This window comes from Mastigoproctus giganteus, chromosome 1 (genome assembly GCF_048544385.1).
Source record: "Mastigoproctus giganteus isolate SK-2022 chromosome 1, ASM4854438v1, whole genome shotgun sequence".
In the NCBI taxonomy this organism is placed as follows: Eukaryota; Metazoa; Arthropoda; class Arachnida; order Uropygi; family Thelyphonidae; genus Mastigoproctus; species Mastigoproctus giganteus.
The window spans coordinates 9,626,557-9,640,749 of NC_143575.1; the positions used below are offsets into that span (position 1 = coordinate 9,626,557).

At 35.4% G+C, this 14,193-nt stretch overlaps 1 protein-coding gene across 1 annotated transcript in view; it reads left to right on the forward strand.

Moving 5' to 3' along the window:
* LOC150090539 (ATP-binding cassette sub-family C member 3-like) overlaps positions 1–4,433 on the forward strand; it is an 87,704-nt gene extending 83,271 nt beyond the window's left edge. Inside the window, exons 10-11 of the mRNA XM_090378387.1 lie at positions 2,020–2,157; positions 4,338–4,433. Of these exons, the coding sequence (XP_090234513.1) occupies positions 2,020–2,157; positions 4,338–4,433 (234 nt within the window). The remainder of the gene's footprint in view (positions 1–2,019; positions 2,158–4,337) is intronic.
* The last annotated feature ends 9,760 nt before the right edge of the window (positions 4,434–14,193 follow it).

Consider the following 14,193-nt stretch of genomic DNA (forward strand, 5'->3'; position numbering starts at 1 on the left):
ATGTTTTTCTTTTATTTTTTATAATATACTAAAAGTTTTCTTTCATACAAGGATAAGGAAGAAGTTTCTGGAAAGGAAAATAACCTCTTTTTTTTTTTTTTTTTTTCAATTTAATAACATTATAAGTTTCATGCTTGGTCACTCGGTGGCACTACTCCTGTGTCCCCACAGTAGGGCTGGAGCTGGGCAAAAAAAAAATTACTGAGACTAAAATAATTTTAACCTGTCCAAGACTAGCCATACAGTATATTAGAGCAGGTTGAACATACAAAACAACAGTTGATAACCCACAAATTAACATGTTCCAGCTGAAAGGAGGAAAATCAACTCCTCTTAGCCTTGCTGCATCCTACCTTGTTTAGTGATGTATTTATTAACATGACTTGTTGGGTAATCATCCTCATTCTTAATTCAGAAGACTATGGTGGCTATGGTTGACTCACTAAAAATGATCAAACAGCTACAACCAAGTGCTCTTTTAATAGAAACCTCACAAACCTCTTTTAATAGAAACCTCACAAGAAGTTTTTAAAAACAAAGACCCTTAATACATCAAAGGGTGTTTTTACAGAGTGGGACTTTTATCTATATCAAAGGAAGAACTGCTATGTGAATTGAAAGCTCAACAAGTCATATATGTAAGGAGAATAATGGTGAAGGAAAAACTTACTCAAAAAAATGAGTCAGATGAAGATGTAACTAATGCAGTATATTATGCAGTGGAACTGTTGTGGTCTACTTGAGAAATCAGATGAAAAAAAAAAAAAAAAAAAGACATTGTTCAGTAGCATAAGCCAGTTGGCTTATTCCTTCAACAGACCTATCTAACATCCCAGTCTCCACCCAAATTTCAAAACTATATATTATTCTGGAATGACAGAAATGTGACTACAGTTGCCAAAGGAGGAATATCAATCTGATGACCACAAACATACCAGCTAAGCAAACAGCAATGCAAACTAACTTAGAAGTAGTAGAAGTGAGAAGAGCCAAATTCCTATACCTTCCATCAAATGTTCCCCTCTCCAAATCAGAATTAAAAAATCTTGCTGTACAGCTCCAACCCCCTACTGCCTTATGAGAGATATGAATGCTCATCATTTTTTGTGTGGATCTACTCACATGTTTAGTAGAGGAAATATGACTGAAACCTTTTTGGATGGTCAACACCTGAATTTATTAAACAGTGGTCTTCACACTTATATTAGCTTTTCTATTAGCTTACTAATAAGCCCTCCATCAATTTATCCCACTTATCAATAAGTCCTCCAATTTATCCCAATTATCAATAAGTTCCCCATCGATTTATCCCAATTATCAATAAGTTCTCCATCAATTTATCCCAATCTATTCCCCATTAGTTTATCTCAACACAGAATGGTCTGTATTAAGTGATCTTCATAACAGTGATCATTGTCTGATAGTTTGCTTCATTCAATTAATTCATACACAGGAAATCAAGATAGTATGGAATTTTAAGAAAGCTAACTGGAGTGAATAAATGCAACTAATCAAGCTCAATAAACAGTTAGTAAGACCAGGGTTAATCCTTACTGTCATATATATCAGTGATCAATTTTTGTAGGCTTTCAAAAGCTTAAATACCTCAAATAAGTAAAGCTTGGCAGGCACATTATAACTCTTAGTTGAATGCAGAATGTGCGAAAACAAAAATCTGGCACTGTTGAGTGCCAGATTTTAAAGAGCTTACTAATAATTTCTGGGTTCTGTCTCTTTTAGTTTTGCTCCCAGTTAATATCTTATGTGTCTATGTGAAAATATGTTCCTAAGTAATCCATTATATGAAGAGTAGCTCATAAAGGGTTATCTCTAATCATAAATCTTAATTCATTAATATTTATGACTAGAAATAATGAGGCAAGTGGTACTTTATCTGAATTTTTTTAAATATTAACCAGATTTACCTATAAGGTATTAAGCTTCCTACTCATAATATTTATTTTATTGCTGCATAATATTATAATCTTGGGAATATTTATTGATTGTATGATTATATAGGTTCTTAAACTATATGGCTGGGAACCACCCTTTCTGCAGAAGGTAATGGATATAAGGAAAAAAGAATTGTCTTTTCTTCATCTGTATAATTATTGGTATCTCAGCTTCAACTTTCTTTATGCAATAGTCCCATTTCTGGTAAGTTAAAAGTTTGATAAATTGTTTCTGTAACAGATTTTGAAATTTATATATTCATCCCCCATACTGTAATTTTTTGCAGCGGAATGCTCTCACTAAATTAAGGGAAAAAAAGGGGAACTTATTCCTCATTAAAATAATATTTAATTTATTTATTATAATTTTATTATTATATTTCTAAATTCTGGCAGTTTTTCGGTAATACTGCTGTATTAGTTCTCTTTCTGTTTTAAACCCTGCCGCATTGGTGCTATATCTGTTACGTTTATCTCAAAAATAGTGAGCCTTTATTAAATGTTGGTCAAAGGTAAATGTATAATTTTCTGTACCTTCCTAAATATAGATAAATTTTATATATATATATATATATAATTTTTTTGATTTTTTAAAACTATTTATACACATAACATATGCATATAAATAAATGTGTATAGCAGAAATATATGCAAAATGTGCATGTTTGAAATTTTGAAATTTCGTGCATTCAACAGTTTTTTAAACTAGAAAATGGAAGAGACTAAATGAGCAGGTTCATCCTTATAATTTATGCCAATAATGTTTTTTATTTAATTTTCATGAGAATTAATGTTTTGATTCACTTTTTAAAAATAAAAGGTGTGAAAAACAGCATTGTTTAAATTTTTACTAAAACTAAAGAATTACTTACAATAAGTATTGCAATCCATTAAGAAAAAAATTTTTTCAGCAAAATTTTTCAGCAAATGTTTTCATCAGAAATACATATAATGACCTAGTTTTCACAAATATAACATTCTAAATTACTGTAATACATATAACTTGACAGGAGATAAGAAAGTCATATAACATAACTCAGAGATAATATACTGAAATACATATATATATATAGTGTTATAACTGCATTGGGATATGTTTAGGGTTATATTTTTTTTTTGAAATTTTATTTGAAATTGAATAGAAATCATGACTCAGACCAGAGCAGCAAAGCAAAAGGCTCAAACTAATGGGAGCGCTGTGGCCTCAGGGGAGAACTGAGGGGGTGGTTGTCCTCTTAATCACAGCCTTTTGAAATGCACTGCTTGTTTGATGTTTAGGGACCAATCAGGAATGGGACATGATATTGCCAAGAGGAATGTCTTTGTGTGTGCACAATGTAAGGGGTGTGAGGAAATGAGGCACCAACTCAGTGTTATGAGAGCTTGAAGGACAGGGTGGATGCCCTTGAAGGATTTAAATTGAGGGGCCCATCAAGCTCTCAGCTGCCCACATCAATGCCAGAGCTTGCACTTGAACATCATGCAACACAACGGCAACCCCCAAGGCAGAATACGCTGGTCCCAAAGGAACTAGTTGTTGTCGATGACTCTATTGTCAGGGAAATGGGGAACATATTGTGCAAAACGGATAAGTGGAACAAGACCAGTGTATGTCTGCCGGGGTCAAAGGTTGATGACATTGTAGAGCAGATATCATCTTTTAAGGGCACAAAGGGTGATATTGTTGTACACATTGGCAATAATGATATTAAGAGTAGGAGACCGGCGGAATTACTTAACAAGTACAGGTCAATGTTGAAAAAAGCCGTGAGTTAGGGTTGAATTTGAAAGTATATGATGAGAGCCTTGTTAATCAATTCGGCCCTGGAGAGATTGTGAAAGGCTCAAGGGGTAGAATTTTTCTCAGCCTGGTCTGTGCTTGTTAACAGGAGAGACTGCTTCTACAGGGATGGGATACACTTAAATAGATATTCATGATATTCATGAAGGCATATCAGACATGAAGTCTGATATGCCTTCATGAATATCATAATAAATATAGAAAACAACAATGGGGCCAGCACTGAACCTTGGGGGTACTCTACTAATAACAATAACATTAGTTCACGAAGAGCAGTATTCATCGATAATCACTCTCAATGTTCTACCACTCAGCCATCCCTTTATCCATAACAGTGACTTGCCCTTAATGCCACACTGCACAAATTTGTATAGCAGTCTTTTATGTGCAAAAGTATCAAAGCTTCATTTTTTGCATTCAGTTCCTTTGTTACTGCATCATATCCAATCAAATTGGTCAGACAAGATCATTCCTCATCAAATCTGTGCCATGACTGCAGGCAGTATAACTGCACTCCTGTATGATTTATTTATTACTTTATTACTTTATGATTTATTACTTTATGAGTGTTTTGTTGCATGTAGACCATCAGAAACCATATGCATGAAGAAGAACCTCCCCTTTTGAAAAATAATGTTCCAGTTTCAGGAAGGACCACAATTCTCAATACAGATGCTTAAAATGCTTTTCTACAGTGGCTACTGCTGAGTAGCACTATGTAATCTTATGTAATGCTACTCAGTTCTAAAATCTTATTTTTTATGTAGATTCATGTTAAAATGGTTAAATATTACTCTACCAACAAATAATTTTTCAAATGTCAGTATAATTTTGTGACTGTAGTCTTCAAATTATTATTAAAAAATATTATTTATATTACTCAAAAAATGTAAAAATTATTTATACTATTCATTATTCAAAAAAAGCTCCTAGAAAAATTTATAATAAATTAAAAATCATAGTGATGCACACATATGGAGAGTGCATTAATCTTTTTTGTTTGTATATTATTTATATTTATATTGCATTCATTACTTTATATAAGTAAATTTTCATTTAATAAGATATGTAATTCACAGAAATATACATAATAGAAACATGATATTGAATGGGAGGATAATATCTGATAATGAACTTTTGTGCATGTCTAATTATCTTCCCATAAATATATATTTATTTATGGGAATTTATTTATTCCTATAAATAAATAAATAAATATATTTATTTATTTATGGGAATATATTTATTTGCACATAAAAAACTGAGAATTATCAAAGAAAAAAATACTGAGTTTGAGCAATATTCTTTCAGTACCAACAGTAAAAAAGTAATTATTTTTTTTAAGGTAGCACTGGCCACTTTTGCTGTATATGTGCTTGTTGATCCTACCAATGTTCTTGATGCACAGAAAGCCTTTGTCTCTCTCTCAATATTGAATTTATTGTCATTTCCTCTGAGTCTTTTGCCTACTTTATTAGGTAGAGTTGCACAGGTAAGTAAATGATGCTGATGTTTTCTTTTGTTAGCAATTACATGTATAAATCTTTTTCACACACATTTGTTTTAAGATTTCAAGCTTAAGTGATCCCAAATGTTTGAATGTGCAGGCAGATAATACATTGAGATCTATTTAAACTTGGATACTTGGATCACCTGTGTGTAGTATATGCCAGCAAATGTTATGGCTGCACTCACTGATTTTTTATGGTGCCATTTCTGTGACTAACACTTGTATTAAGTTTAAAATAATGATTTGATGTGATAATTGCCAAAGACATTAAAAGGAAGAAATGATTAAGAAGAGAACCCATTTCTTTAGTTTAATTGCAGCCAGTTATTGCCAGTTAATTGCCCAAATTTTCTAAATACTGAAAAATGCCTTATGGCTGCTACACTCATTCCTTGGCATATCCTCGAAGGGCATGAGGTCACTCTTGCAACAACCATTCTTACAAACTGGATTAATACTGTTGCAAACTTTTCTTCCTCCAAGAAGGTTAAAATCACTCCCCACTCAAAGGTGTGGTGGAACAAGGACCTCAATGCAGCTTTTCAACTGAAACAACGACTGCACAAAATTTAGAAGGAGACAAATGATATTGGTGGTTGAATTTTTTACTCAAAAGCACACGCCCATTTCAACAGACAAAAATCATCAGCGATTGCTAATTTCTTCAGTGCTCAGCTTCATATGGGGAAGATTCCCTATTATCATAGGTGCTTTAGCAACCAAATCCTTGTTGATCCTGACCAATGCATGGACCACATTACAAGATTTCGACTGTCAAGTGTGCTACCCCAAAAACTTGACATGCCAGATCACACGTCTTATCTGGATATCCTTCACAGCTATAATTTCACTTCACCTCAACTTATAAAAGCCATCAACTCATTGGCTCCCACTGCTGTTGTAGGAGCCGATAATGTTCCTCAATTCATCATGAAGTGCCTTAGCTCTTTTATTATTCAGCCACTGCTGTCTATCCACAATGGCATCTTGAAGACCCACTCCTTTCCAGTTGAGTGGAACAGCTATACTGTCAGGCCTATACCCAAGATCTGTAACCCATCGCTAATTAAACATTACCGCCAAATCTCTAAAGACTCAAAACGTCTGAAGTTATTGGAAAAAATGCTGCTACCAGTTCTCACCAAACAAATACTCACAGATAAGCCTTCACAGATTCGCTATGCTCTCTCACAGTGATCAATGACTACAAACCTCCTCGCCACCACAAATGCCATACCAGCAGCATTTGAGAGTAATCACAAACTTGCCACACCTTATATAGATATTGAGGCTGCATTTGATGCTGTGAATGTCCCTTCTCTTTTGTGGCTTTTACAATCATACTATAACATCAAGAGAGACATGCTGTGCTTTCTATCTGCTCTCCATAGCAAGAGGTTGTTGTGACTTGAAGAGGCTATTGGAGGACTGTTACCACTTGAGTACCACAGGACACTGGAGGCTATCAGAGGACTGTTACCACTGGAGTACCACAGGGGTATCCTCTCTGGATTGTTGTTCATAGCAATTATTGCCCCACTGGTGCGGAATAACTAAAAAATCATCTCCTATGCAGATGACCTTAAGATTCTTACCCCAATCGGGCCAAAGTTCCAACCTCATCATGTGACCACTAACCACATTAATAATAGTCTTTTGGAAATAGCATCCTTTCTACAGAACTTTGGCCTGATGATCAGTTCCAGGAAGACTAAGATGATGAAGCTCTCTCTCTCTCTCTGAAGACCAATCCTTCTGTGATTGCTCCCACTTTTGGTAACACCCAAATCCTCGTTGTTACTTCACATTCTGACAGGTGTAATGTTTGACCCTAAACTCTGTTTTAATACGGAGCTGGATAAACTTGCCTCACGGGCTTCGAGTCTTTGTTGGACAACAAAACAAAATTTGTTGCACATTAAAGATCCCAAAATAATCAAGAAATACATCAGAACAATTATCTACCCACCTCTACTGTACATGTCAGAAGTCTGGGCCTCAGCCACCCGAACGACTAAAAAGCCTCTCATTGCATCTGAACATTGGCTACTGAAATGGGCCAATTGGAAATCTAATCTGCCACCATAAGCTAGAACAACAGCATTAGCAAATGCAATAGGGGTTCCCCATCTCTCCGAGCTTATTGATTCCCGAAGGTTGGTCATCACAGTCAAAATGGTTACGGGATTTATCTTTGAGCCATTCATATGGGATACATGCTGCTGGAGAATCCCTATCTCTGCCTTGCAGACAACCCCTAGACTGGCCGCCTGGAATTCGAGACTCTTCCTGACAGATTGATTCCTCCCTTTTCAGATGCGCTACAATCTTGATGCTGATATTAACAAATTCACATGTGATAAAAGATATAGAAAGAAGGTGCTTTCCATGCAATGACATTAGTTGGACTGAGTTTTTTTTTTTTTTTGTTTACTTCACATTATATGTCTTGGCATTGTTAACCCCTGACCTGCGTGCCGTGACAGGTCGGTTGCCACATTAAATTCTGTGTAACATCTTTTCTTAGGTTGCAATAAAGAATCTCTCTCTCTCTCTCAGAAGCCTCTCATAGAGAGTCAGTCACTGCAATAATTGTTTAATTATTATATAATTTCTACTCTGAAGGAAGATGCCTCCATATATCAGTAACTGTACATGTCATATCAGATGATCCTAATGCAAATATTACAGTATTTATAGGAACATAGGAGGACAATATTTTGAAAAAATATTCATAGAAAGTTGTTTGTTCAGTCTTTGGCTATTGTAGACTGCAGCTCTTGCAGAGCTGTTTTGCGAGAGTTAATGATAGATAAAGCTTCTAAAAATGAAATAGGTTGATTCTACAAAAATAATTAAGATAACTGTTGGAGTTACCAATATGATATTTTATTTTTACAATTCTTGTGATATTCACCAATAGAATAGAAAATATTGAGGAATATTGATAGATAGTTGCAATAGAAGCTTTAATATAGTTATTTAAGTTTTTTTTATAAAAAAAATAACTACTGTCATTGTGAGAATATTTTATTTTTATAGTATTTATAATAATAATGATCACTGAAAAAAATATTTAACCAGAAATATCCACTTCAGAAATGCATTCTAAAGAATGTGATGTATAAATTGCCAGCATACCACTTTGATTAGTAAATTGGGGTTTTTTGTTTTTTTTTGTAAATAACTATTAAAATATGAAATAATATTTTACTTTTAGAGGCCATAGAGTATTGCTAATCAAATGGAAAAATTAATTAGAAATATTTCTGATTAAATGTGCTGTGAGTATCGAAAATTTTGGGTTTGTCTTTGGCCACATGCTACTTGCATTAGCATAACTACTTGCATTATTAAATATATTGTGGCCACTAATAGATTAATAAATATTTGAAGTTTTCAAAACACATAATTGTGTTCTTTCTTCTTTTAATTTCAATTTTACCCATTATGTGTTATCATGTGTTCTTAATATCAGAGAATGAATATACATTGTACTTATAAATGTACAAGACACAGAAATTTAAAATTTATATTGATTTATATAAATTATATGATTTATTATCATCAGTAATTCAGTCTTGTGACTGGTCAGTTCCTCTGATGAACTGTTGCCATTTTTGTCTCTCTCTCCTGTGCCATTTGTTTTAGTTCCTCAAAATTTTGAAGTCCTGCTTCATCCAGCAACATCCCAATGAAGGTCTTTTTTGGTCTACCCCTAGGGCATTTTCCCTCCACAGTCTCCTCCACTGCATCCAGAAGCAAACCACCACCATGTCGATCACATGGCCTACCTATTTTTGTCTAGCTGATACTTTTTCAGTCCATTTAATTTTTTCTATCCTGCACCAACACCACATCCCAAAGGCCTCAAGTCTCTTTTTTGTCTCTCTCTATTAGAATGCATGTTTTTGCTGTGCCACCGACCAGATATATGTCTTTATTATCTTCTTCCTATTTTCTCGTGACATCTTCATCTGTGTATCAATGACAGTTTATTCTTGAAAGATTGTTTTGCCATTGCAATTCTGAATTGAATTTCAATTTGACATGAAATGTCCTGTGCAAATAACTGCTCCAGATACTTAAAGTGCTCTACTTGTTCTATTCTTATTCCATCGATCTCAATTTGGAAGGGAATTAACCTTTTACCAATCATCAGTGCCTTAGTTTTCATCACATTTATCTTTATTCCATACTTCAGTGCTTTCTTATTTAGTCTTTTGATCATTTTTTGCATGTAGCAGGGCAACCTGCTAATATGGCCTGATCATCTGAAAACTTAATAGCCTGTACATACTTTTCACCTATTTTAATCCCCCCCCTTCATATTCCAAAGTGCCTCCTTTATTATCACTTCGTCAAAAGCATTGAACAAACCAGGTGAAAGTAAGCATCCCTGTCTTACTCCCTTTTTAACTTTAGCTTTTTCTGTCAGTTCTCCTTATCACCAAAATTTGTCTTCTATATAAGTCATAGTTCAGCCAATAATCTTCTTGCATCCGATTTTCTCAAGCAATGGGAACAGTCCTTTCCAGATTATTCTATCAAATGCCTTCTCATAATCCACAAAACACACATAGAGGTTTCTTCCCATGTTATACATTTCTCACCAAACACTCTCAGCATTCCAATAGCATCCATTTTCGATCTGCCGCTGCGAAAACCACACTGTGCGTCATCCAGAAATTGTTCACTATGACTCTCCATACGAACTTTGATAACTTTCAGCAGAATCTTGGATGCATGGGTAATAAGACTTATAGTTCTGTAGTCTTGGCATATCGTCGGTGTCATCTTCTTGGGTATGGGGATTATGACTGATGAAATCCTCCGGCCAGTGCTCATCCCTGTATATCATCTTTATCAGTTCAAATTAGGCTTTCTTCAGATTTTTTTCACTGTATTTTAAAAGCTCTGCAGGTATGTTGTCAATTCCTTGTGCTTTGTTATTGCTAAGGGACTTTAAGGTTGTATTGAATTTGTCTTTAGATATTTCCTCCTCAATGTTTTCTTGTTCTTCTAGTGGCATATTCCTCCATGTGTATGTGCTTGAATCATCATAAAGTTCTTCAACATATCTCCTTCATTCTTTCCTTTTGTTCTTCGAAGTTCAGCACTGTCATTCCCTTTTTATCCTGCATTGCACTCTTTTGGATTCCGCTACTCTTTCTTGTTAATTCTCTGATTTTTCTATGAGCCAAGTCCACCCAACCTTGTTGTTCGAGCATTTCAATCTCTTGACAGTTCTCTGCCCACCACTGTTCTTTAGCCTTCTTACATTCCCTATCAATTTCATTCTTCAATCTACAATAGTTACTTTAATCACCATCCATTTTTTGGCCTTTCAGTCTCCTCTTCTCATCCATTTTCTGCAGTAAAATATCTGTGATCCAAGGCTTCCTCATAATTTTTTTTACTCTCACCCTGAGCCACTGATGCAGCTTTACAAATCATCTCCTTGATTAAAGGAGATGACTTGTAAAGATCATTCTAGATCATTCATAGTCTCCTCAGCAGTGATAATGTTGGTCAAATCTTGAAACACATTTTTTGCAATCTCCTGTCTAAATTTCTCAATGTTCCATCTCATGAAGATTTCCTTTTATTCAGGCACTTCAATTTTAGTTCCACATTCGTCTTTACAAGTGAGTGGTCTGAATCTCCTTCTGATCCCAGATAGGACATTGCTTCTTCACTTAGTTACAGTATCTCTGTTTAACTAAAATGTAATCAATTTGGTACCTTCGTGAGTTGTCAGGATTCTTCTATGTATATCTTCTGTGGAGTGGCGCCTTAAACCGCATATTTGCTACCATTAGACTCTTCTATACAAAACTCCAGTAAGCGTTGACCTTTTGTGTTTCTTACACCCAGTCTAAAATTCCCAAGTCTTTTCTTCCGTTCTCTCTCCAACCACCTTATTCCAATCCCCCATAATTATCTCATTGTCCCTTGATCTGGTTTTCTATATTAATTCCTCCAGCTCTCCAGCAACTTTCCAGTTCCTTCTGTTTTGTGCAATGGCTATTCATTTACTACCCACAAACTCATGAATTTCATCTGTCCATCTCCGTTGTTGTCTTCCAGGTTTTCTCTTAGCTCCTCTTGGGTACCATTCTGTTATTTTCTTAGTCCATCTGTCATCATGTCTTCGAGCTATGTGTCCTGTCCAAGACCATTTTAGTTCTTTAGTTTTGATAAGAATAGAATGTCCTTTACTTGAGTTTGCTGCCTAATCTATGTGTTTCTCTTCTTATCTAACAGTCTAATTCCCAATATAATTCGTTCCATTCTTTGCTGTGTAGTTCTCAGCTTCTCTTCCATTCTTTTGGTGAGTGCCCAAGTTCCACTTCCCATAAGTCATGGTGGGGAGTAAACATTGGTTCATTATTTTACGTTTCAGACAAATTGAGATATTGCTCCTCAGTATGTGATTATATTTCCTGAATCCATCCAAATGGATAGCATCCAAAGATGCTATCCATCCAAACTTTATTCTTCTCTTGACTTCTAGCCATTTATCATTATTACAGCTAATGACTTGTCTCAGATAAGTATATGACTCCACCTTTTCAATTACTGCTCCTTCGGTGCCTCCGTAGCCAGGTGTGCAGGAACAGCAGTGCGTAGCACACACTGCATGATTAGACTGGGGTTCGAGCCCGTGCCCACCAAATACGGAGGATGCGGAAAGGTTAGGGAATGACCACCGCATATCCCCAGAGCAATATGGCCTTAGTTGCTAATGCTCCTAAAAACCAAATAACAGCAACTGCTCCTTCAATCATTATATCCCTTTCTGTGGCATACTTGTTCATCATTACTTTTGTTTTAGCCATATTCAACTTTAGTCCAAAATCCTTACTAACTCTGCATAACTGATTCAGATTTTCCTCCAATCCTTTGGGATCGTGGCTTATGACCACAATGTCATCTGCAAATCGTAAATGGTTTAGGTACTCTCCATTCATATTGACTCCTTTCTGCGACCAGTCTAATCCTCTGAAAGCTTCCTCAAGGGCAGCAGTAAACAACTTTGGAGATATTATGTCTCCTTGTCGAACTCCTTTCTCAATTTTAAATTTACTACTGTCTTTGTCTAGTCTAATAAAGGAGGTAGCATTCTCATATATTTTCTTCAAAATCATAATATATGGGGTATCTATGTCTTGTCTTTCCAGTGCCCGAAACATTGCCTTTTGCTGTATGGAGTCAAATGCCTTTTCATAATCCATAAATGCCAGGCATAATGGTGGTTTATATTCATTTGCTTTCTCCATTAGCTTTGACATTACATGAAGGTGATCCATAGTTGAGAATCCTATCCTAAAGCCAGCTTGCTCTTTTGGTTGATTCTCATCAAGTATTCTTTCTAATCTGTTAATAATGACCCTTGTGAACAACTTGTAGATGTGGGATAACAAGCTAATTGGTCTATAATTTCCAATTTCTGATTTATCTCCTTTCTTATGCAGCAAAACTATGATTGCATTATTCCACTGCTTAGGTGTCACACCTTTTCTAATGCATTTTGTGAAGAGTCTTGCCAGTTTTTGTGTCATGTCTCTTCCTCCCAATTTTAACAAGTCTACAGTAACTTCATCTTCCCCCGGGGCTTTCTGATTCTTCATTTTCTTCAACCCATGTTCTACATACCTGATATCCTTCCTCATCAGGAAGGATATCAGGTATGTTGCATGGGTTACTAATTTGTGATCCTTCTTCCCCACTGCTGGCATCATTCCCTCGCTCCTTGTATAACTCTTTATAGTAGTCTTCTGCCATTTGAATTATGCCTTCTCTGCTATTTATAAGTACACCATCACTATTCTTCAGTTCCAGTAATATTTGTCTTTCTGTATTACTGCTCATGGCTGCTGATTTAAATCATTTATTTTCCCTTAATGCTTGTTCTACTTTTCTTGTGTTAAATTTTCTTATGTCCTCTCTGAATCTCTTTCTAATGGCTTTGCATAACTCAGTATTCTCAATTTTCTCCCTGTCAGTGTTTTTTCTTGCTCTTCATTTGTTGTCTCCGGTTCATCATGACAAGTGTTTCTTGACTGATTTTTTCTTCTTTGGATTTATTTTTCCCTATAGGTTTCTTGGGCTTTATCACTTTCAGAAAGTTGTAATGTTCCTCACCGATACCTTGGTCCTGAGAAGTCTGCAGAAGCTCAAACTTGTTCTTAAGTTCCAGTACATACTGCCTTTTCTCCTCTTCTGTTATCTCAAAGGCCTTTGTATTATTTATTCGAGTCAGTTTTTTTCTTTCTTTTCTTACATCTATATCAAGTGTGCATCTTACCATTCTGTGATCACTTCCAACATTTATCTTGTTCAGGACAGTAACATCATTCACGATATATCTTCTGTTAGTGAGGTTGAAGTGGATTTCATTAGTTGTTAATCCATTTGGGCTCTTCCATGTCCACTTTCTGTTCACCCTTTCCTTGAACAAAGTGTTCATTACTGACATTCCTCGAGATTCTGCAAATTCCACAAGTCTTTCGCCTCTTTCATTTCTTTCACCAATTCCAAAATTTCCTATAGTTCTAAATCATTATAATCTTTAGATTATACCTCTTAGAAATCCTGAGTAGTAGCCTTGACACCCTTGGTGATGTACTTTTGAATTCCAAAATGTTGTTTTTTATATCTTTATGGACCAGAAAGCCAACTCCAAACTCCACCTTCACTCCTTTCACTTTTTCCATTGGTGTACAGCAGATTTCCACTTGATAAACTTATAAGTGATTGATTTCTCCTTCTTGTTTCAGCCAAACTGATGATATTCCAATTCACATTTTCTAATTCCTTTTCCAGCTCTAATATCCTGTCTTCACCGATGAGCGATCTTATGTTGTAACAGGCCAAGTTCAGTTTCTGTGCCTGGCAGCCTAGTCATACCCAGAGATTCTTAGCTC